The 25,075-nt window shown below is 42.5% G+C and overlaps 1 protein-coding gene and 1 long non-coding RNA gene across 4 annotated transcripts; one reads left to right on the plus strand and one right to left on the minus strand.

Annotated features, from left to right (window-relative positions):
* Positions 1-818: 818 nt before the first annotated feature.
* On the minus strand, positions 819-14,795 carry LOC122456061. The gene is made up of 3 exons (XR_006274689.1): positions 14,705-14,795; positions 3,920-4,048; positions 819-1,043 (listed from the first exon to the last, which is right to left on the minus strand). It is a non-coding gene; the product is annotated as an uncharacterized LOC122456061 (long non-coding RNA).
* Positions 14,796-14,927: 132 nt separating this feature from the next.
* On the plus strand, positions 14,928-19,885 carry RAMAC (RNA guanine-7 methyltransferase activating subunit). 3 transcript variants are annotated; one of them, XM_038419540.2, is made up of 3 exons: positions 14,928-15,210; positions 17,652-17,827; positions 19,488-19,885. In XM_038419540.2, exons 2-3 carry the CDS (start codon positions 17,661-17,663, stop codon positions 19,678-19,680), a joined length of 360 nt encoding a protein of 119 aa, XP_038275468.1. In that variant the 5' UTR covers positions 14,928-15,210; positions 17,652-17,660; the 3' UTR covers positions 19,681-19,885. The 3 variants fall into 3 exon arrangements, with proteins under 3 accessions (XP_038275468.1, XP_043349605.1, XP_038275469.1); XM_043493670.1 differs by having other exon boundaries at positions 15,151-15,210; positions 17,623-17,827; XM_038419541.2 differs by lacking the exon at positions 14,928-15,210 and adding an exon at positions 17,062-17,217.
* Positions 19,886-25,075: the final 5,190 nt, after the last annotated feature.

The raw sequence follows: 25,075 nt of genomic DNA on the forward strand, positions 1-25,075 counted from the left end.
GCTGCTTCGCTGAATTTATGAACATAGTATCAAAAAAAATTTTAGAGCCATCTTTTGATACTGAAGACAAAGATGCTATACATACCAGACCCTTTTCTGGTCTCTGCAGATCTCCTCTCTCCCTCAGCTGGGGAGACTCCCCTCTCTCTTGCCCACACTGAGCACAAGCCAGTGCTACCAGGAGTCGAGTTCTCAGTGGACTCCCGTGCACTCTGCTATACCAACACAGGTGCCCCATGTACCAAACTGTAATACCATTGTGACTATCTGTGCTTCTGTCTGAACAGCATGGAAGGTCCTGGGTTCAAATCCCAAACAAGCCCTTGAAAAAGCCTGATTTTGTCCTCTACCTTTACATTTTTTGGGCTACTTTTGCCTGCTCGTTTTTCAAAAAATAGCATGGAATGGTTGTTGCACTGCATTTAAACATGGCTTGTTGGTCTAGGGGTATGATTCTTGTTTCAGGTTTGAGCAAGTCCTGTTCCAAATCCCAGACAAGTCTTTATACGTGTCTGGTTTGTTGCTGTAGACTTACAATTTCTGCACTAGTTTTGCCTGTGTTTTTTTCAAAAGTCATGTGAAATGGTGCCTCACCTAGTCACATGAAAGTGGCTTGTTGCCTAGTGGTATGATTTTCATTTCAGATCTGCAAGTCTCCGTGTTCAAATTCCTGACAAGCCCCTGTAAAGGCTGGTATTTGTCTTGTATATTACAAATTTGGGACTACTTTTGCCTATGTTTTTGTTTTTGTGTCCTCCCCCCTCCAAAAAAATCCCACAGAATAGTGGTCACAGTAGGGTCTGAATATGACTTACTTTTTGGGGGGAAAGAGCAGTTCCACTTCCAGTTCCTCCCAGGTGGCTGCAATCTCAGGTGGTGAAGGTGAGAGTTCTACCTTCCTTCCTCTCTATCTTTCTCTGGGTGACTGTAATGTCCTGGACAGTCTATCTGTGGCAGAACGCCAGGAATATTTGGAGCTTTTGCTTCTTATCAAGGGCTCCTTCCTGAAGTGGAAAAGTCTTTCCAAAAGACAATCACCCTGCCTGGATATGGGTTATCAAAATTAGTTTAGCTGGAGCAACTCTAAATTTCTCCCACTTCTCAAAGGGTGAGTTGTGCCAAGAACTTCCCAAAACATCCCACCCGAATCTGGGGGAAGAAGAGGCAGCTAAGCAAGGGAGAAGCCAACTGATGGGGGGAGGGAAGGAATGGTAACCTGTCATAAAAGGAAACCTGCTCTAACTGCTCATAAAAGCAGAGCAATATGGATATCACAACCTGCCCATTAGAGACCTGGACAATGTGAGAACCTACCAAAAAGAATATTTCTTTCTTTCTTTCTCTCTCTCTCACACACACACAGACAATTATCTCCCTATGTACAAAGGAAGTTTTTGCTTTCCTAATTCAGGCACATAATATTACTCATTTCTTCAGATGCAAGCAATATTTTGATGTCAGAAAACCAAGTAACCTCCCCACATGGGTTCATATTGAACAAAAACTATTATATCTCAGCCCCATCTTTTGCTATTTAGGATTCGTTTATTATAGGCATTCTCATGCCCAGTTTCCTGCTGTTGTAGCTATTAGACAAGTATGATCACATACCTAACCACCAAACTTAAATTCCACACTTCTGTTTTATGGGGAAATTACATACTTTGTATTCAGAATAAACCCTTACTTTTGAAAAAACTGGGAAGGGAGAGGGAATTATTATTTTGTCACAATTAATCCACCACAATGTCATTAAATCATTTGCAGATGTACAAGATTTAAAGTCATTAAGTCTTCTGCAAAGGTCCAAGAGCTGCTTTCTGGATATGTTTGCAGCTGAAGAGTCTGACTGAGCATCATTTTGGCCCCATTGTGCTTATACACATTTTAAGAGAGAGAGAAAAATAAGACAGGCCAGCAGAGGTCATGTATTAATATCTTATGAAACTTTCTGAAGAGAACTTAGCTGAGTCAAGGTTTCTTTGGGAGGCTGACCCTGGAACATCCATACACCTCACAATGTAATACCATAGGACACAACCCTAAGCCATCAGCTATGGATCAGCATTGAAGATCCAATCCAACTCCCACTGAAATCAATAGAAAGATTCTCACTGAAATCAGTGGGAACAGGATCAGAGTCCTATGTTAGATCCAGCAAAGGCTTTAGGTTGTACAAGAACCCATCCTGTTTATATAAAATAGGTACAAAAAGTGATGATAAATGCTGGCTTTCCAGGAAGACCTTAGGCTCCTTGATTAACATGATTTCCCCCAAAGTAAAAGGGCTTTTTGAAGGATGTATGTTATTATAGTCAATTTCATTTTGCATACAAATATGTTAAGATCTGAGATGTTCATACTGGCTGAAATTCATCCCAGCACAGGGCCAATGCACCAGTTATGTCACAATCATATTTTGAAGTCTTGGATAGACTGACTACGCTGCCACACCAGTTTGAAGTTGACATTATTCCCTCAAAGTCAATGGAGTCAGACCAGTATAAAAATAGTGTTGATAGACACTGGTAATCACACACCAGTAAAACTCAAATGGTGAATCAGCCTCACTCTGGTCATGTTCACAGGGTTGAAGGGCACTCATTGGGACTAACATAAGTAAAAATGGGCCTAGTGGAATAGAAACTTTGGATACTTCAAGCAACGTTTATGGCTAAGTTTCTAGCTTTATAAAGATAGAAATCCAAAAGAGTTGTCTCCACCTATCTGTTATGTCTTGTCTTTTAGATTGTAAGTGCTTTGGGACGGGGTCTGTTCCTGTATGTATTGTATCACACCTAGCACAGTGGGCCTCAACATAGTTGGCTTCTAGGTGCTACCACAATATCTGTCCTCATTCCTAAATAATAATAAATAAATAATAGTCTCAAAACATGGAGGACTGCTACAATGGTCTAGTAAATATGAGGCTACCATATAAGCAATGAGAAGAACTTGTGAAGTTCCACATAGTCATGCTTTTCTTCCTCATTAGTTTCCTGCTGTCTTGTTTCCCATATTTTGCTTCTGTCTTCTCACTTCCTCTAATGTGGAAAAATTATATGCATTATTGTCCAATAGGATGGTTTTATCCTCTCCTAGATTTCTAGATTGTTATGGGTTTTCTATTCTTTTTCTGCTGACTATATAAAAAAAGTTTCAAAAACTCAATAAAACATTAAATTACACACACAAAATGACACATATTCTAGAAATTCGAGAACAGAACAGAACTAGAATAAATATTCTAGAATATATCTTCCATTCTTCAGAAGCCCTGTATTTTTGTTTTTTTTCTGCTAGACAGAAGTGCAAGTTTATGGCATCATAAGACTCTCATAGTCCAGGGGTGGCCAACCTCTGGCTCCTGAGCCACGTGCGGCTCTTCAGAGATTAACATGTGGCTCCTTATCTAGACACGGATTCCAGGGCTGAAGCTAGAGATGCTAACTTTCCAGTGTGCTAGAGGGTGCTCACTGCTCAACCCCCTGCTCTGCCCCAAGCCCTGCCCCCACTCCACCCCTTCCCCCAAGGCACCTGCCCCCTGAGCCTGCTATGCCCTCATTCCTCCCTCCCATAGCTTCCTGCGCATGTGAAACAGCTGATTGCAGGGGGAGGGGAGAGAAGGTGCTGATTGGTGGGGGGCTGCCGGCAGGCAGGCAGGAGGCACGTTGGGGGCTGGGGAGTGGATGTGGGGCTGCTGACATATTACTGTGGCTCTTTGGCAATGTACATTGGTAAATTCTAGCTCATTCTCAGGCTCAGATTGGCCGCTCCTGCCATAGTCTGTGCGCCTAGTCAATCATGGGACAATGTTTTGCTTTTAACACCAGGCAATAACTAGTTTATTGGGTCATTGTAATAGCCAGAGATGGAGTCATACTCTGTGTTATGCAGGCCAAATTTGATGCTAACTTACCTCCATCATGCAAGCCAAGTGAAGCCAGTTGGATTGCATGAGGTGTGAGGGCTGAATTTCAGTTGGTTCAGGGTATCTCAGCTCTAGTAGCCCTTTCCCAGAATTGGCAGCAAAAATTGATGGTTTCCCCTTTAAAAGAGAGAACAGAAGAGCTATTTTTAGAATGCTGAATGTGCCGCTCAAAAGCTGCCTTTGTTCAAAGAGGCAATTCATATATTAGGCTCATATCTTGCACTCCTCACTCAGGCAAAACTCCCATTGAGTCAAACTCTGCACATTTACACTCATATAAATCTGGAGTAACTCTATTTACTTTTCCATTTAGTATTCCTCCAGAGTTACATCAGTGCACCAGAAAATTTTTGATCTCAAATAAACAATAAGTAAGAAAAGGAGAATATGGCTTTTGCTTTTTTCTAAGATACCTTCTCAGTACAACAGAAATTTTTAATCAACTAGTTAAACGTCTCTTTATGACCAACATTGGCAAAAGATATATACAATTCTATAGCACAATATAAATTTAACAACATTTCAACTTTTTTGCTTTAAATTAATCCTTCTTCAATGGAGTAATATTCAGACACATTTATTGAAAATCTTTCTTAGATACTTATAAAGGTGAGAGTAACATGACTTTATTTTATAAGACATGAATGTCACTTTCTTCTTTAAGGGAAAATTATATAAAAATATAGGGTATCTGATTATTGTATGCACTGACATTTTTGTAAGTTTAATTTGATATTTTTTCCCCCAGGAATAGACTAACCTTTACTAAGACTCACCTTTAAGAATGTTCATTCCAGTTCTTCTGTCCATCTGGTAGCTGTTTGGCTTTTCCCTCCTAGTGCTATGTCCATCTGGCTAGCATTTTTTCCCCAAAATACTACAGGATCATTTTTTTCTAAGTTTGTATGTAAGAAGCTAGAGCACCCTTTAAAATCTCTATTTCAAGGATATAACTTGTACCCTCATGTCAGAAGATCTAAAATCTCAAGTAGTATATCACAAGTCATAAATGGCATGTGTCAGAAGTAGTAAGCAAGGAATATATTATATTCTCCTCACATATCTAGCCAAAGTCTGTCAGAGTTAGAGGATCTGGTTGTTTTCCAAATATTTTTTCTCCCAGAGGGATTCACCTTTACTTAATCTAAGAGAATAAGCCTGACAGCCATAATTGTTTACTATTTAGCTTTCTGAGAACATGTAAGGCCAAAGTTTCTGTTGGTGTTACTTCAATGATGTCAAGAGTTACACCAGCAGAGAATTTGGCTTCTCAGATATGATCTGACAGCATCAACTTCAATGAGACAAGAGCAGGAGCAGACCCTTAAACTGCAACATGAATCATTATTTGAATGCATAACACATGCAAAGCCAAAACAGTAGTCCAATCAACATCAATTCTTTAAAGCTTGATTCCAAGATCTCTGATTTCCTCACTGATTGTTCTGGGCCATGTGACAAATATTTATCAAATACTTTGGGGACAAAATCCTCTAGGGTGCAATGTAGTGTCTAGCTGAAGAAATTCCAGTTATACACCCACTTGCACAAAGTCATAGACCGGGGTGGGTGGCCAAACTTACCGACCCTCTGAGCCATATACGATAATCTTCAGATGTTCGAGAGTTGGGCACACCTCCTATGGCTCGAGGTTTCTGCCTTGCAGCAGGGTGGTGGGTTTAGGGTCTTCTGACTTGCGGGGAGGAGTGTCTCGGGGCTTCAACCCTGTGGGAGGCGTCTGCTGTGGCTCAGGGCTTCAGCGGAGAATGGAGGCATGGGCTGGGTGCGAGTTGCACTATAACTGTAAAAGAGCCACATGCGGCTCATAAACCGTGGTTTGGATACCCCGTCATAGATGGTATGTTGATATGGTAACACTGCAGCACTATACCTCTCATCACAGAATGAACGTTTTACACATATGCAGGGCTAATCCTGCTCTCATTGATGCCAATGGAAAAAAATCCCATTGACTTCAACAGGATCAGGCTTCACACATAATTAATTAAGCCTCATGTCATTCCTGGGAGACAGATAAGGGATATATAGAGATCACTTCACCCACCTCTGCAAAGTATCTGCCTCTGAAAAATATCACCGTTCCAAAATACCCATGAACACAACAGTTTAGAACAGGATGTGGTGGCAAATACCATAGCCAATGGAAACAATAGAGGGAATGCTGATAGCCAGAGTGGAATTACGCAAAACAGAATCTGGCCAGGACACTAGGATTAACGGCTCCACTTTTACAAAATGTACCATGGATCTTTAATAACCATAAATGGTCAAGACCTTGTTTTTTTCTCTCCAGTTGGAAAGATGACACTGCTAGCAATAAAGCATCTGCTCACACCATGCTGTTGTATCATTTCATGGCTGAATCACCAATATCATTTCCAGCAACACCTAATTGTTCTGTGTTCTTATCCAAGTCCAGTGCCAGAGGGCATGCCCGACTCCATTGAAATAAATGTCAAAACTCCCATTGACTTCAAGAGGGCCAAGAATTGCACTCCTAACATGTGGCTTGTAAGATCTGACAGTAATTTTTCTCATCTGACAGGAATGGTGAGATCTTGGTCATTTTTTTAGTAACTGAGATCCTTAAATAAAATTTATAACTAGTTTATAACATTTTTTCCAATTTAATTAGAATCTTGCTTCATTGTTCAGGATGGCAAAGTCTTTTCTTTGTAATATGCTGTAGATAATAGTGCTCTGAGATTTGTTTTCTAACTGAAGTGTTTACTCAGGAAGTTTGCAATACTCCCAAAGCAGCATTTAAGATAAAAGTTCCTGTATTATTTTTAGAATAAGCTGCTACAGCATAATCCAAAGGAGCAATCACACTCAAAGCATCACCAAAACTCCAATATATAGATTTTGTGTGTGCGTGCACTTTTGTCTGCTTGTTTTTTAATGAAGTCAGCTCCATCAGGACTTCACTGCTTGTGCTCAAATGTAAAGTTACATCTTTTTACAAACTTAGCACTCTACTTAGTACAAAATACCTAGGTTCTGTTAGAAGTGGTGATCTGCAGTCCAATGGAAGCCTCACAGGCTTCTCTGCAGCTCAGTCAATATGTTTATATAATCCCTAACACAGAGAGGTCTCAGTCCTGATAGGTGCCTCTGGAGAGTAATGTAATATAAACACGATATTTTTGTTAATGGTGTTACTTCAGATTCAGAAGACACTTAGCTCTCCTTAGCTATACCAGGTCAACTTCAGCCCTCTTATTATTTTTATACAATTAGGAGGACTTTGTGGAAATGCTCAGGAAGTCTCCCTCAAATGCATACAGAAGGAAGAGCAAAAAGAAGCTGATAAATTCTTATGCTAACAGTATTTGCCAATAAAGTCTGCTGAAGAGGGTGATGTTTACTTGTTAGTGTAGGCAGCTTTATTCAAGCAAATGTTGATTCCAATTCTACGCCCATTTAAGGCCCTGATTCAGTTAAACTCTTAAGAATGTGCTCAAGTCTCATTGTCTTCAACTTGAGCACGTGATTAAGTACTTGGTGGGGTTAGAGCCTATATCAGTTTGGAGCAGGCTCATAACTAATTTTGCTACTCATCTAGCTGTCGGGCCTATTTTCAAATAGGGGGTCCCTTAATACAATGGTCAAATCCAACATTTGAATCCTCACTTTGGTGGATAAAAAATGTTTTTAAGCAGTGGAGTGAAAATCTGAGGGCAAAATGGGCGATTTGGACATCATCTTAAGTGATTGATATTCAGGCTCTGTGTCTGAGGGAACTGATTGATGTCCAGTACATAAATTTCTAATGTATCTGAACTAGGAACAAGGACAGACATTTATGAATGATCCTGTTTATTAAACAAATGTAGTTTCAGCTGACACAAAAAGAAATGGAATATAAATAACTGTTGCTGGGACATTAAAATACCAAAGTGAGAATAACAACTTAAAATTTTACTTTAAAAGTAAGACAAATGCAGCTAAATTCAAGTGCACCTGGCAGCTACTCCTCTGTCATGCCACGGGGAGTATAGTCTGGCCGTAAGAGTAGAGGACTGGAACCCAGGTCTCGTGGGTTATATATTCCTGGCTCTGTCATTGGTTCACTGTGTTGCTGGGAAAGTCACTTTAACCATTCTCAGTTCTGCTTTCAGGTTTAATAAATTCATTTAATGTAGGTGAAGTCCTTTATGATTTATGAAAATTATGATAATAGAAAGTATAATTATCATCATCTGAGAGTTCCTATATTCCAAAACAGGTAAGTAGGACCTTTTGTTAGGATCTGAGTGACATAGGCAAGGACATTGCTGGTCAGGCCTAGTGGTCAGAGCAGAAGCTAGGAAGTAGAGATCAAAGAGGGAGACAGAGTCAGAGCCAAGGGTCAGAGACATAGTCAGGAATCAAGCCAAAGGTTGAAGCCAGAGTCAGTAGTCAGGGGTGGGGCATAAATGCAGAGATCTGGAACAAGGCAGGAACCTAGATCATGACAGGAGGAATAAGGAGTCAGGTGAGAAGGCAGGGTCCAATGTGACAGTCATCCAGGAACTCAACTAATTTCTCAGACAACTTCCTGTGCCTCCTTCTGGCTTAAATAGTGAGCCTGAGCCAACCAGAGAGGCTGGGTGTTACCTATGATTGGCAGTGTTGTGGGTGGTGACTACAGTGAGCTACGGTCCACTAGTCCACACTCCCTGTTAGTATTAGCAAGCTGCTGGCTCATGGCTGTAGTCTGAGGCCTACCTGTAGACCCACAGAACTGGGCTCATGAGCCCTCCCACTCAGTTTCTCATTCAAATACCAGCAGCCTTCTTAGAGTATATGGGAGGATTTTCTCTAAATACTCATATTATATGCAGATTGAAACTATCAATCTGGCTCTAACAGAAATGTCAGTATTTCCATATTCTAACAGAGCTGGCAGATTATTAGATTGGATATGAACATTACAGACAAGCCCAAACTAAAATCAACACTCCAAATAAAACCAAAAATTGGGCAAGAACAAAATCTGAATCCAGATACCTTTCAAATGTCTTCTGTCTTTATAATGGGCTGATCCAATATTATGATCATCCAAAAAACTTTGGGTTTCCTGAAATCTAATCTGCAACTGGATTTTGATTTTTGCAACTTGAGCAAAACTCTGACAAATCTGGAAAATCTGGTTTGTGGACATGCTACCCCATTTCCTAACTTTCAAACAATTCTGCATAATACTTACATGAATATCTGAATGGTTCTCCCACTCAGTTTAATTTGGACTATCAACACAAAAGAATAAACGCACACAAATCTGACATCAGGAATTATAACATTCAAAAACCAGTAGGAGAACACTTCAATCTCCCTGGTCACTCAATAACAGACCTAAAAGTGGCAATTCTTCAACAAAAAAACTTCAAAAACAGACTCCAATGTGAAACTGCAGAACTGGAATTAATTTGCAAACTGGACACCATCACATTAGATCTGAATTAAGACTGGGAGTGGCTGGGTCATTACAAAACCTAAACCTAATTTCCCCCTACTGTTACTCACACCTTCTTGTCAACTGTTTGAAATGGGCCACTCTCATTACCACTACAAAAATTATTTTTCCTCCCTTGGTATCCTACTGTTAATTGAATTGTCTCGTTAGACTGACCTCACATTTGGTAAAGCAACTCCCATCTTTTCATGTATTTATACTTGCTCCTGTATTTTCCACTCCATGCAACTGATGAAGTGGGTTCTAACCCATGAAAGTTTATACCCAAATAAATTTGTTAGTCTCTAAGGTGCCACAAGGACTCCTCATTGTTATATCTATCTGTTTCATGAAGTGTGCACCAGATTTGCTATGGTGAATGCTTCTTCTTATCCTTCAGACACAGCATGAATATCAGTACTGGCTGCACTGGATCTAATCTACCTCCCTCTCAAATGAGCAACATATGGAGCAGGGATGCTGTTTGAACTAGGTTCTTTCTGTCAAAGACCCATCTTCTTGCCCTTGTCTCCATGGAGTAATGATGAGGAAAGAATTTAACATTTGGAAAAGTCTCATAGGAGCAAATTCAACTGTAGTGTAACTCCACTGAAACCACTGATATTACGTCAGAGATTAAATTGGCACTATAATATTTAGAAAAAATAAGACAGTGTGCTGCAGTATATGATTACTGTCTTAGAAAGCAAAAATAATAAAAAATGAATCATTCTTAAAGAACCAGGAGGGCACAGTTGGCTTAGTCATCTTAAAGGTGAAAATTAGACATGGCAGTAAGACTTTGGTGATAATCATAGAAAACTGGCAGCAAGGAAAGGCCACCCCTGCAATAGTACCAGAAACAAGATGCTAGAAATATAATTTCATGATGGTATTTTAGAAAAGACTGATAAAGAAAAAAGCACTTCTGAAGCTGAAGGGACTTATCTCAAATCAGTGTAAATCAGGAGTAACTTTACTGCAAGTCAAGAATTATACTGGTGTAAAGCTAGTGTAAGAGGAATCAGTCCCCTCAAAAGTCTAAATGAGTACTTTGTAACAAAAGCTGACATTAGGAATTGCTTTGCGTGTGTGTGCGCACATGTGTATTTTTTACTATAAAGGCAACTTTTTTAAAGGCAATTAACATCTAAAAGGCCATTGTTAAGGGAAGTAGTGCTCTTTTAGAAATATTCTTGTGCTGAGCATAGTTGATGGAAATTGTGCATTCTGTTCCTTTGGGTGCTCCACATTACAATCTCACATGGAGGTGAGGAAAGAACATTTTTAAACACACAGAGACAATGTAGCAATCTGACAGAATTACTACACAGACTTTAACACATCTGTCAGTAACATCTGCCATATCTCAGCTTTTCTTGTTACTTAAATGAGAATCATCCAGGCAAAGATCCTCTCTAGCCCAGGGAATAACATCCAACAATGAGAACCAATTTTGTAAGTGCAGAAGGCTCTAAAGAAAGAATATAATTCTGAATATTTTTAGGGTATTGGACTACAAAATAGCCAAAGCTCCTCCACTCCTGTCTGTTTCTGGCAAGTTTTTCAATGGTTCCCCAACTGTGCCCCAGGTTTGTTGTTTTTGGGTGGCCTCGTTTTCACTTGCCTTCAGGTGTCCATCTTATTGCTATTCCGGTGATGGAATCAGTTTCCTTCCAAAGCACATGGTCAATCCATCTCTAATGTCTCCTGGTAATGATGGTGTTCATATCTTCTTGGCCGCACTGTGTGAATAGATCTTGGTTTGAGATTTTTCTGGGCCAAAAGATACAGAGGATTTTTCTGAGGCAGGTTCTATGGAATGAAGACAGTTTGGACATGTCATACTTGGTCAGTCCCCAGCATTCTGCACTATAAAGTACTGTTGAAAGTACACATCTCTGAAAAATCCTGAGTTTGGTTTTGGTGTTGTATTTTGATGATTTCCAGTCTGTATTTAAACTCCTGAAGGTGTTCCTGGCTTTATTGATTTTGTTCCGGATGTCCTGGCTTGTTCCACCTTCCTGGCTGATGGTGCTGCCTAAGTATGTGAATGTTTCTACATTGGTGAGAACACGATCCTCTATCCCTACTAGTGATGGTGAGGCAATATTAAAGGTCTTGATATCCGTCTTACTGCGATTGATTTTCAGTCCAATTTGCTGGCTGAATATGTTAAATCAAGTTGTTTTTTCTTGTACATGGTGTTGGGTATGTGATAGGAGAGCAAGATCATCTGTGAAGTCCATGTCTTCAAGTTAATCAGGGTGTCCTAGCCAAATTCTAATTTGGGTATTTATATTCTGACTACAATATCAACAATTCCTCCAGTAATTTCATTTGGATTAGGTACTCTTTTCTTTCTCTCTGCTCTTATGCAGTTGCCATGTTTTACCCAGGAGGAGGCTATACTTCAGAGGCAGGCAAAGACTGTGATTCCAGTACAGGGCTTTGACTTTCACCCTGTGCAAACCTGCTAACTATACTCTGACTGCATGTTATTCCATGCAGAATTTTGTCTCTATGCCCTGATCTTGAAAGGAGTTTCATGCAAGCAGACTTCAGTGCTCATGCAGAGGCCCACTGAAGTCAATAGAGTCCACCCCAATAGGGTTTCTTGCACGATGGGTCCATAGGCTATGACCCAGGAAAGCAGTAAGCACATGCCTAACTTTAAACATGTGAACGATTCCATTGATTTCAAAGGAACTACATACATATGTTCTCAAAATTAAGCATGCGCTTAAGTGTTTTGCTGGACTGGGATCATCGTTTATAAACTGCTTTAGGATCCTATGTGATAAAAAGTTCAAGGTAAGTCATTGCACTTTAATGAAAGCCCTCAATTACCACTGAACATCTTCTAAGGGCTTATAAGAAGAAAATAATCTCTTTGCTTTTTTATTAAAGACCATCTTACGATTTTTCTACACAAAATGTGCTCTGTTTATACTTGTAGCTATAATATCCCTTGGTTCAAGTGAAAGATGTACAGAGAGGAAATAAAAGCCTCAGTGATTTCTGCCCATTTAAAAGGGCAGCCACTAGAGTAAGGATATAATCTTTCAGATTCAAATAAAAATTCATCTTGCTTAGAACCAGAGACCCCAGACTAAGATATCTGCAGTAGGCTATCTGAATCCTTTTTATTCTGTGACTGAGAGCAAAATCCTTCTTTAGTGCATGCAGGACAGCAACATGTGATATTTCTGTTTACATCAAACCATGAACAGTTTTACTACAGTCTGATCTTTCTGGAGGGTAGGAGGCAATATCATTGTCGCTGAAGACTTTTTAAAGTGCTATATGTTACTGTGAATTTTTGTGCTTTACTACTGTGTGTAAGCAATAAAGAAAAGTGTCAAGTACAAGACTCTTGGGTCTATGAACTTATAAAAATCATTGCTTTTTTTCTAACAGGGTCCTAGAAAAAAAACCCACACTTTATCATATGGGGCGTGAGACAGTGGGGGTGTGAGGGGGGAGAATCTGGGCTCAAGAATTATGACTAACAGTAAGCACTGAAAATGCTCTAAGAGTTAGTGTATTGTAATGGTCAGAATGACGTGGAGAACAGTGAAACGGGCACAATTTCTTGTGTCTTACAGTCTCAATTAAATCATATGCTTAAAAGATGGGAGCAAAATCAGACCACTACATTGCAAACCCTTAGGAACAGGAAGCAATGATCACTGTGGCAGTGACCTACTGTTGTACAGTCCAGTGTCAATTTATGGCAGTTCATAAATTAGTAATAATAACTTTACTTGAACTGCAGCTAGTCAATAAGAGAAGGCTTAACTTTCTGCCTGATATATTTATGCATTTAGGACCCAATTCAGGAAGGTACTTAAGCAGGTGCCTAACTTTAAGTACATTGAAGTCAATGCAACTGTTCACAATGCTTAACTTTAGGTTATTGTGTAAGTAACTTGCTAAAGCAGGGCCGAATACACAACACAAAGAATAGACCCTTCTGTGCCAACACAAAAATTAGGCATAAAACAGGAATCACACTTCACACAATTTCAAAAACTTTTATATATAAAGCAATCAAGTTGCCTTTGAACTCTTAGGATTAAGCAAAATGATCAACTTTTTAAATATATGCAGTTAGATAGAACTGGTATAAGTAAGCATAAAGAGTGCTGTGTGAATTTTATCAATTTGAATATTGTTCTTCTGTTAAAGGCTCAAGTATTTTATAATACTCTTTAAAAAAATATACTTTAATAGTCCCTGAAAAACTCACATATCTCTGATTCCTTCTTGTACTTCATGAGGTTTCAGATCAGGCCCATAATGTTTAAAGTGCAACCCATACATAAATCTTTGCAGGATTGGGGGCTATCTTCCAATTCTGTAAAGTTACTCCTGTGAGTAGTTATTCCCACACAGAGTCCCATTAACTTCAATAGGACTCCTTGTGTGGATAACAACTTTGATCAAGAGCATAACTGTTTGCAGGATTTGGCTCCAGTTATTTTCCTCCCTTCATTTAGTGTGATTTCAAAACAGGCCAAGACAATGCATATTGCAGCATTTTCCTCTAGACTTTACATGATAAATCACTTCATCCCACCTTAGCCTCAAATATGTATTCATTCTCTGAATAGTAATGAATGTCCTTTGGTGTGATTTGAGATACTAAGAAGGGTTAGCCTCAAAAATTCTCAGCCTAGAGAGTTGGAAAATACTGGCATCTTCTTATGCACTGCTTTTTGTTTAGAACATTGTTACTATTTTACAGAAAAGCAGCACACACACTCATGCTACACTGATGTAAGAAGCATACTGCATCCTACACTAAATAAAAGCCATACATTAAAATACAGAGGAGGCTTCATGTGCAGTACTCAATGAGCTCGGACAGTGAAAACTACCTTTCCTGAAGAGTATGTAAAGTTGCTCACATCAGTTCTAGCCTTCTCATGCCATAAACAAACTTGGTTGAACTGGCATGAGAAATTCCACATCATAGAGACCTAGAGGAAGAGTAAACAACTAAGCAGGTCTGTGTCTTTAAGAAGGATTTATCCCGGGAGGTGAAGCACAGCAGAGGCAGATGCTGATCTAGCTTAGGTGCCCTGACTGAATAATAACCAAGACCTCGAATGGCTAAGAAAGTCTTTAGCAACTGCAAACACTTATGCCGGTCAGTAACTCCATGCACGTTAAAAGAAAAGGAGGACTTGTGGCACCTTAGAGACCAACAAATTTATTAGAGCATAAGCTTTCGTGAGCTACAGCTCTCTTCATCGGATGCATCCACGCACGTTAGCAGTCCCACTGCGCCACCTCTCTCGCCCGCTCACCTGCACGGGTGTTTGCAGACTAAGGACGCGAGGAACTAGAGACGGGGCTTGGGCTGCGTCCCGAACCAAAGGCCTTTTAACCTTCCTTAAAAAGAAAAGGAGGACTTGTGGCACCTTAGAGACTAACAAATTTATTAGCGCATAAGCTTTCGTGAGCTACCGCTCACTTCATCGGATGCATATGAACCTTCCTTGCATGACCCACGCTCTTCCGCGCGCGCCTTGCTAGGGCCACATCGAGCGCCAGCGCGGGGCGCAGAGGCCCAGTCCCGGGAGAACCTTGCTCGGCCCAGCCGCGCGCGCGTCCCCGTTGGGCCCGGCCCAGCCCCGGCGCCCATCGCTCCTTACGGGTCACAGCCTCCCCCCGCCCCTGCCGCGCTCCTGGGGCGCCCCCTCCCCCCAAGGCGGCGGCGGAAGCTGGAAGCCGAGGGGGCGAGGCCCGGGCCCGGAAGAGGAAGGGCTTGTGCTGCGGGAAGGCTTGGGACTGTGGCTGCTGCGCGCTCTGGGTGAGGGAAGGACACGCTGCGTCTATGGGGGCTGTGGAAGGGCGGGGGGATATGTGTGTGTTGGAGGGGGTGTCTGGGGGGACTGGAGGGGGCGGGGGCTGTGTCTATGGGTGGGGGTATATGTGTGTTGGAGGGGGTGTCTATGGGGACTGGAGGGGGCGGGGGGACATGCGTGGTGTTGGAGGGGGTGTCTGTGGGCACTGGAGGGAGCAGGGGCTGTGTCTGGGACTGGAAGGGGCTGTGTCTATGGGTGGGGGGCTGTGGAAGGGCGGGGGGGACATGCGTGGCGTTGGAGGGGGTGTCTGTGGGGACTGGAGGCAGCAGGGGCTGTGTCTGTGGGTGGGGGGCTGTGGAAGGGCGGGGGGATATGTGTGTGTTGGAGGGGGTGTCTGTGGGGACTGGAGGGGGCAGGGGCTGTGTCTGTGGGTGGGGGGGCTATGGAAGGGTGGGGGTATATGTGTGTTGGAGGGGGTGTCTATGGGGACTGGAGGGGGCGGGGGGACATGCGTGGTGTTGGAGGGGGTGTCTGTGGGCACTGGAGGGAGCAGGGGCTGTGTCTGGGACTGGAAGGGGCTGTGTCTATGGGTGGGGGGCTGTGGAAGGGCGGGGGGACATGCGTGGCGTTGGAGGGGGTGTCTGTGGGGACTGGAGGCAGCAGGGGCTGTGTCTGTGGGTGGGGGGCTGTGGAAGGGCGGGGGGATATGTGTGTGTTGGAGGGGGTGTCTGTGGGGACTGGAGGGGGCAGGGGCTGTGTCTATGGGTGGGGGTATATGTGTGTTGGAGGGGGTGTCTGGGGGGACTGGAGGGGGCGGGGGCTGTGTCTATGGGTGGGGGTATATGTGTGTTGGAGGGGGTGTCTATGGGGACTGGAGGGGGCGGGGGGACATGCGTGGTGTTGGAGGGGGTGTCTGTGGGGGCGGGGGGATATGTGTGGTGTTGGAGGGGGTGTCTGTGGGCACTGGAGGGAGCAGGGGCTGTGTCTGGGACTGGAAGGGGCTGTGTCTATGGGTGGGGGGCTGTGGAAGGGCGGGGGGACATGCGTGGCGTTGGAGGGGGTGTCTGTGGGGACTGGAGGCAGCAGGGGCTGTGTCTGTGGGTGGGGGGGCTATGGAAGGGTGGGGGTATATGTGTGTTGGAGGGGGTGTCTATGGGGACTGGAGGGGGCGGGGGGACATGCGTGGTGTTGGAGGGGGTGTCTGTGGGCACTGGAGGGAGCAGGGGCTGTGTCTGGGACTGGAAGGGGCTGTGTCTATGGGTGGGGGGCTGTGGAAGGGCGGGGGGACATGCGTGGCGTTGGAGGGGGTGTCTGTGGGGACTGGAGGCAGCAGGGGCTGTGTCTGTGGGTGGGGGGCTGTGGAAGGGCGGGGGGATATGTGTGTGTTGGAGGGGGTGTCTGTGGGGACTGGAGGGGGCAGGGGCTGTGTCTGTGGGTGGGGGGGCTATGGAAGGGTGGGGGTATATGTGTGTTGGAGGGGGTGTCTATGGGGACTGGAGGGGGCGGGGGGACATGCGTGGTGTTGGAGGGGGTGTCTGTGGGGGCAGGGGGATGTGTGTGTTGGAGGGAGTGTCTGTGGGGACTGGAGGGGGCGGGGGCTGTGTCTGGGACTGGAGGGGGTGGGGGGGATCTTGTGTGGGACTGGAGGGGGCGGGGGTCTGTGGAAGGGCTGGGGGCTGTGTGTTGAGTTGGAGGGGCTGTGTCTATGGTGACTGGAGGGGGTGGGGGGCTTGGGGCTGTGTCTGGGACTGGAGAGGTGGCGGGGGGGCTCTGTGTGAGGCTGGAGAGGGTCTCTACCACTGCCCAAAGCTCTGCTGTTAGTTTATATGCCCTGTGCATTGCTGTCTGTCTTTCAGCTTGACTCCTGTCCTCCCCCACTTCCCCCCACCCAAAACAAATCTCCCTTGCTGTGGGCAGGTCACACACTGATGCCTGGAGTCCACCAATTGTTCCCAAGTGGCCCTCAGAGGGAAATGTGAGGCCTTTATTTGACTGATTGGAATACAGCCCAGGTCAGAACTGACCTAAACATAATTGCTTATAGTAACTGTCTCTATTAGGTGTCTGAGGTGTAATAAGTTGATGGTTTCAGTTCAGTTTCTAGTAGACAGGTGTCTCTCAAAAACCTCCCATTACATTTTGATTATCTGGTGGCAATCCCACTGTAGGTATCAAAGATTGTAAACACATGGAGACAGGAGTACTTTTTCTGTTTTAGAAGTGGTCCAGTACAAAGTTGAGGCAGTGAAAGGAAATTAGTTAGTATTTACCTGAATCTTCATTTACAGAATAGTTAAGACAGTGTCAGGATTGTCAGTCCAATATGTAACTAATAATTTAAAATGTAACACTTCATTACCTCAATTTTCACTAAGTGGATTTGGTAGCTGTTCTTTTCATGTCTTTTTTTTTTTAAGCTGCTGCAACTGTATTTTATGTCTAATAGTATTTCAGAATGACTTCCTCACTCGAAGTTCCTCTGAATTATGAAGAGATGTTTTCTCATCGATTCACATCAGATGATGAGGAATATCAAGAGTATTTAAAACACCCAACAGATCCACCTCCTCTAGTAGAAGAATGGAAAAACAGATCTGGTGGTAACCAAAGAAATAGAGATCGGTACTGATTTTTTTAAAACTTTGTTAGTTTCACAAACACATATTGAGGTCATAGCTAGCACTCTAAGATGTTTGTCTGCTTTAGAATGAAGGGAAGCAGGTTTGCTGTATGCTCCCCATTATTTGGCAGGTTTCTTGATTTGAAAGAAATTCACCTCTCTCCAGGGTAAAAGACAGGATTTCTCTAAATTAATACTGTTTTTTTTATTCTATATAAGAGTATGAAGCAAACTGCTATTCTCTAAAGAATGAGCTGGAACCACTTAAATCATTGCCCTTTGGGGCCCATTGCTGCTTGGCCATGAATTGATTTTTTTTTTTTTTTTTAAAGAGGAAAGATCAGAGGTTTGTCTGCTAAACCACAAACAGCTTGTCTTTGGAAGCATAATTATCAACAGAAAACTGACTCTGCCAAGTAGCAGAGTGACATCATGACTCTTTATGTACAACTAGCAAAAAATATAATTTGCAATCCAGTTAACATTTGACATATTGTGACTAGGCTAGATTGCTTTTCTTTTGTCTATTTGTAAGGACCATAGAATATATCTCCCTCTCGCAAGTACACTGGAAGATCCTATTATATGCCTACCAAAAATGATTTGAATTATATTATTTTTCTCCAGGCTGGGAGTGTTGCTCCCTTAATCTTGGATACTGACACTTGGTTTTTGGAACTGAAAAAAGGAATATTCTTGCATTTAATGCCCAGGCAATTTTTTTTTTTCTTTTTAGTATTGCTGGGACTGGATTTCATATTAAGTTACTTAAGTTAGGTTCCAGGCCTGCAAACACTTAGAGACACTAAGAGAATTTTCTCATATGCATAAAGTTAAGAAGGTGTGCAAGTGCTTGCTGGATTGGGGCTTTATTCTTCTAAAAATAAACAATTCCAACGTTTTCATCATTCTACAAGCTTGTCAGTAACTTCACACTTAAGTTGTAAATTACAATTTACCAAAAATAATGATTGTTGAAGAAGTTATTCTTTAAAAATCTGTTTTACGAATTTATTATGTGAATTTTTAAGCTAAATTTTAAGGTAAATTCAGAGTAGCAGCCGTGTTAGTCTGTATTCGCAAAAAGAAAAGGAGGACTTGTGGCACCTTAGGGACTAGCAAATTTATTTGAGCATAAGCTTTCGTGAGCTACAGCTCACTTCATCGGATGCATGCAGTGGAAAATACGGTGGGGAGATTTTTATATACACACACAACTGTGTATGGTAACACCCATTGTTACATTTTCTCTGTGTATATAAAATCTCCCCACTGTATTTTCCACCGCATGCACCCGATGAAGTGAGCTGTAGCTCACGAAAGCTTATGTCAAATAAATTTGTTGGTCTCTAAGCTAAATTTTAGTAATTCATTCCTTTTATTTCATTTTGAATGGTTTGTGCAAAGGCTGAAATTTTTTCCCTTGTAAGACAGCTAGTAGTAGTAAGTAGTTGACCTATCTTGGGTCCTAGGATAGATTTGAATAATCACATCTTTGACATCTATTTTGCCCTAAAAAAGGATTAGCAGTTGTTTGTGTGGTTAAATAACTGGAGCCAGATTTTAGGAATACACTAAAATAGTTCGTTTGTGAACGAGTTTAAAACCTTCCCTCTTTAAAATCTCAGAGCTGGTGTTTATACAAATTTCTTTTTATTACAGGTTTCAAGATGGCAGGCAGTTTAGAGGCAGAGGTGACAGGCACGACTGGCAAGGTGGTAATAGATCTAATCAGTGGCCAGGAAGAAGCTGGGGTAACAGCTACCAACAGCACAGACAAGGACAGTCTTACTACCCCCAGTATGAATATGGCTACAACTCCTACAATCCAAGGCCTCATTACGGTCGCTATTAATATGATATTTTGCTGTTAAGTATCCACTAAAACCATTTAACTTGAATGCCAGATTTTGGGTTTTGTTTTGCTCAATTTTCTTGTATTTTCTATGTAACCTTAGGTAATGGATATTGGTTTTAGAGAGCCTGTTGATGTCATTTTTGTAGTGCAAACTAACACAGATGTGACCTTTGTTGTGAGTAATAAAATTCTGTAAACAATCTCTAGTGAGCCCACAGACAACATGATTGTTTCTCCCTCCAATTCTTTTTTGCTAGGTGCACATTAGAACATTTTCTCCCACCCTGCCCCTGACATTATCCCACTATATTATATCTAGAAAAAAATCGGTAGTTCAGGGAAACAGAACTTTGCTTTGTCTCTGAAGCACATTCAGTGACTCTATGCATACGTGCCAGAGTGTTCTTGAAATTCTGATGCAAATTGTGTCCCTTGCTTGGGAGGAGTGTTGCTTATTGTGGTCATCCATAATGGAAGAAAAGCGTGCAATCTGGGTGGGATTTGGTTTTGAACTACTATTCCTACTGAGCTAGCGTAGGCTGCTGGAGTTCATAAAAGTTGAAGGAAGACATTGCTGTCTGTGTTTTAACTAATCATAGAATATCAGGGTTGGAAGGGACCTCAGGAGGTCATCCAGTCCAACCCCCTGCTCAAAGCAGGACCAATCCCCAACTAAATCATCCCAGCCAGGGTTTTGTCAAGCCTGACCTTAAAAACTTCTAAGGAAGGCAATTCTACCACCTCCCTAGGTAACGCATTCCAGTGCTTCATGATCCTCCTAGTGAAAAGTTTTTCCTAATATCCAACCTAAACCTCCCCCACTGCAACTTGAGATCATTACTCCTCATTCTGTCATCTGCTACCATTGAGAACAGTCTAGATCCATCCTCTCTGGAACCCCCTTTCAGGTAGTTGAAAGCAGCTATCAAATCCCTCCTCATTCTTCTCTTCCACAGACTAAACAGTCCCAGTTCCCTCAGCCTCTCCTCATAAGTCATGTGTTCCAGTCCCCTAATCATTTTTGTTGCCCTCCGCTGGACGTTTTCCAATTTTTCCACATCCTTCTTGTAGTGTGGGGCCCAAAACTTGACACAGTACTCCAGATGAGGCCTCACCAATGTCAAATAGAGAGGAACAATCGCATCCCTCCATCTGCTGGCAATGCCCCTACTTATACATCCCAAAATGCCATTGGCCTTCTTGGCAACAAGGGCACACTATTGACTCATATCCAGCTTCTCATCCACTGTAACCCCTAGGTCCTTTTCTGCAGAACTGCTGTCTAGCCATTCTGTCCCTACGTATGGGATTCTTCCATCCTAAGTGCAGGACTCTGCGCTTGTCCTTGTTGAACCTCAGATTTCTTTTGGCCCAATCCTCTAATTTGTCTAGGGCCCTCTGTATCCTATCCCTACCCTCCAGCATATCTACCTCTCCTCCCAGTTAGTGTCATCTGCAAACTTGCTGAGGGTGCAATCCACACCATCCTCCAGATCATTAATGAAGATATTGAGCAAAACCGGCCTGAGGACCGACCCTTGGGGCACTCTGCTTGATACCGTCTGCCAACTAGACAGGGAGCCATTGATCACTACCCGGTGAGCCCGACAATCTAACCACCTTTCTATCCACCTTCTAGTCCATTCATCCAGCCCATACTTTAGCTTGCTGGCAAGAATACTGTGGGAGACCGTGTCAAAAGCTTTGCTAAAGTCAGGGAACACGTCCACTGCTTTCCCCTCATCCACAGAGCCAGTTATCTCACAGAAGGCAATTTGATTAGTCAGGCATGACTTGCCCTTAGTAAATCCATGCTGACTGTTCCTGATCACTTTCCTCTAAGCACTTCAGAATTGATTCCTGGAGGATCTGCTCCATGATTTTTCCAGGGATTGAGGTGAGGCTGACTGGCCTGTAGTTCCCCATATCCTCCTCGTTCCCTTTTTTAAAGATGGGCACTACATTAGCCTTTTTCCAGTCATCCGGGACCTCCCCCGGTCGCCATGAGTTTTCAAAGATAATGGCCAATGGCTCTGCAGTAACATCCGCCAACTCCTTTAGCGCCCTTGGATGCAGCGCATCCGGCCCCATGGACTTGTGCTCGTCCAGCTTTTCTAAATAGTCCCGAACCACTTCTTTCTTTACAGAGGGCTGGTCACCTCCTCCCTATGCTGTGCTGCCCAGTGCAGCAGTCTGGGAGCTGACCTTGTTCGTGAAGACAGAGGCAAAAACAGCATTGAGTACGTTAGCTTTTTCCACATCCTTTGTCACTAGTTTGCCTCCCTCATTCAGTAAGGGGCCCACACTTTCCTTGACTTTCTTCTTGTTGCTAACATACCTGAAGAAACCCTTCTTGTTACTCTTAACCTCTCTTGCTAGCTGCAACTCCAGGTGTGATTTGGCCTTCCTCATTTCACTCCTGCATGTCTGAGCATTATTTTTATACTCTTCCCTGGTCATTTGTCCAATCTTCCACTTCTTGTAAGCTTCTTTTTTGTGTTTAAGATCAGCAAGGATTTCACTGTTAAAGCCAACCTGGTCGCCTGCCATATTTACTATTCTTAGAATCATAGAATCATAGAATATCAGGGTTGGAAGGGACCCCAGAAGGTCATCTAGTCCAACCCCCTGCTCAAAGCAGGACCAAGTCCCAGTTAAATCATCCCAGCTAGGGCTTTGTCAAGCCTGACCTTAAAAACCTCTAAGGAAGGAGATTCTACCACCTCCCTAGGTAACGCATTCCAGTGTTTCACCACCCTCTTAGTGAAAAAGTTTTTCCTAATATCCAATCTAAACCTCCCCCATTGCAACTTGAGACCATTACTCCTCGTTCTGTCATCTGCTACCATTGAGAACAGTCTAGAGCCATCCTCTTTGAAACCCCCTTTCAGGTAGTTGAAAGCAGCTATCAAATCCCCCCTCATTCTTCTCTTCTGCAGACTAAACAATCCCAGCTCCCTCAGCCTCTCCTCATAAGTCATGTGCTCTAGACCCCTAATCATTTTCGTTGCCCTTCGTTGTACTCTTTCCAATTTATCCACATCCTTCCTGTAGTGTGGGGCCCAAAACTGGACACAGTACTCCAGATGAGGCCTCACCAGTGTCGAATAGAGGGGAACGATCACGTCCCTCGATCTGCTCGCTATGCCCCTACTTATACATCCCAAAATGCCATTGGCCTTCTTGGCAACAAGGGCACACTGCTGACTCATATCCAGCTTCTCGTCCACTGTCACCCCTAAGTCCTTTTCCGCAGAACTGCTGCCGAGCCATTCGGTCCCCATTCTTTCTACACATCGGGATGGTTTGTCCCTGTAACCTCAATAAGGATTCTTTAAAATACAGTCAGCTCTCCTGGACTCCTTTCCCCTTCATGTTATTCTCCCAGGGGATCCTGCCCATCAGTTCCCTCAGGTTGTCAAAGTCTTCTTTTCTGAAGTCCAGGGTCCATTTTCTGCTGCTCTCCTTTCTTCCCTGTGTCAGGAGCCTGTTGACCAAAAAAAGCAAAGCAGAGGAAGAATTGTAAAAGGTGTGAAGTAAGACTCTTATACAAGATGTATTTCTCCCTGCTGAATGCATGGCTTTAATTTGTAGCCTATTTTCCCCTGTCTTTTTTTAAAGCACTACTACATTCCTGTAATATTCTTTTGTTTGACAGCTCTTCTTACAGCACTCTGAGGGACAAATTCATGTACCTAAAAATCCAGTTCCATTTCAACCTTTGTTATAGATTAGGACATTTTCTTCAAAAGCATCCTAAGATGTGAAATGAAATAACTCAGTTTGTTTTCTCGTTCCACTAGATCATTACTAAACTATTTTTACATGCACTTAGAAGTGACACATCAAGAATGAGTTTACATCTTTTTAAAATAAACTCAGTAGGTACACAATTCTCTTTGGGAGTCCTATTTCCCTCAGTGCCAGCTATAGGTTTGTGATGGCCATTTTTTTTTCTTTATAGGAAATACTTGTGATTCTTAGCACTCTTACGTCTGTTCTTGGTAGTTTCCTTTTATGACTGTATATAGTCTTTTGCGTGAGAAAAAAGCAAATACAATACATAGAAGTATGCTTATTAAACCTTTTAATTTTTTATGAATTGAGCTCTTGTATTTGCTGAAAGAAATGGATTATAACAACAAAATAAACACATTATTGAAGATTTAGGAATTGCTGTGAATAATATTTATGAAACCTGCTCTTAGAATGCTGTTATGTTGTAACACTGGCATTTTAGGTTGACAACTACACAAGAAGTGACATTTACTGATAAATGTTTCATATTGGGCAGCTGTTCACTGAAAGGAATGGTCTACTCAACTAAGGCAGACTTACTATTAAGAGGATAAGACATATTATAATTGATTAGAAGTCTGGAGTGTTAATCCATTATCTTACCCTCTACTATAATAGGGTCACAGCCCTTCAGTTTATCTGATAAGCACATGTGTGTCAGGAGAAGAGTGCATTTCCTTTAGTTAACATTTTGTTGAGCTATTCTGCAGAGTACAAATCCAGCCAGGCCTCTCTACTATAATACCAAGATACGCTGCCGTGTAACTACATCATGATATTCAGTAACAGGAAACAAAATATTAATGCATCTTGATTATAACAAAGAAGAAATGCATAATTCATATTAGCAGAAAAGTCATGCTTTTCAAATTCTTTATATTTTAAAAGTAATTTTTTTTTGGTCTCTGTATTTTATAAACTTGAGCTGTGGGTGGTTTTTATATAATCTCAGATGGAAAGAAGCTATGGAGCTCAAATGTCTAGCCACTTGCCTAGCAAGCATTTATTTTTATTTATATTTTATTCCTCTGTCTTTTTCCTTGTAATAGCTTCTGGTTCAAATTTATAGTCTAGTCCCTATAATAATTAGTTTAAGTTTGTTTCTGCTTGTTTAAGTTCTGTAGCATCCAATTTATGAACAGGGCTGAGGTGTAAAATAAAAGTATTTCAGAGGGTAAAATTCACCTATATGTGGCCTGCACAAAATTCTTCTCAACACTAAAGCATCACAGCTCCCAGTGGAGCAGTTGTATGGGAAAGGGGTAGGGAAAATAAGTGGAACAAGCTTGCTATCTGCATGCTTCAGTTAAGGGCTCAGCATTGGTCCTGGAGATCAACAGCTGTACCTTAGGATTCACAGTTATGCAGACTCATCTCCTGCAAAATGCTTGACATCCAGAACTCCAAGTCAATGGGAACTAAGATGCCCTCACCTGACAGGACCAGGCCCCCATAGTGCAAGTTATGCAGAGGGCAGGAGTGGGCCAGGCTACTCTTCCATTTCATAGCTTGGAATGGCGTGTCAAGGGGCAGACTGCAGCCTGAGTGGAGGAAGTGGATTTTGCATTGTCTGTCTGAGGCTCATCCACTTTAT

This window comes from Dermochelys coriacea, chromosome 10, assembly GCF_009764565.3.
Source record: "Dermochelys coriacea isolate rDerCor1 chromosome 10, rDerCor1.pri.v4, whole genome shotgun sequence".
Lineage (NCBI taxonomy): Eukaryota > Metazoa > Chordata > Testudines > Dermochelyidae > Dermochelys > Dermochelys coriacea.

Bases quoted from the DNA above. Each gene is read 5' to 3' on its own strand.
- RAMAC (XM_038419540.2), top strand. From the start codon at position 17,661: ATGACTTCCTCACTCGAAGTTCCTCTGAATTATGAAGAGATGTTTTCT. The intron at 17,828-19,487 runs GTACTGATTTTT...TTTTTATTACAG, and splicing joins AACCAAAGAAATAGAGATCG to GTTTCAAGATGGCAGGCAGT.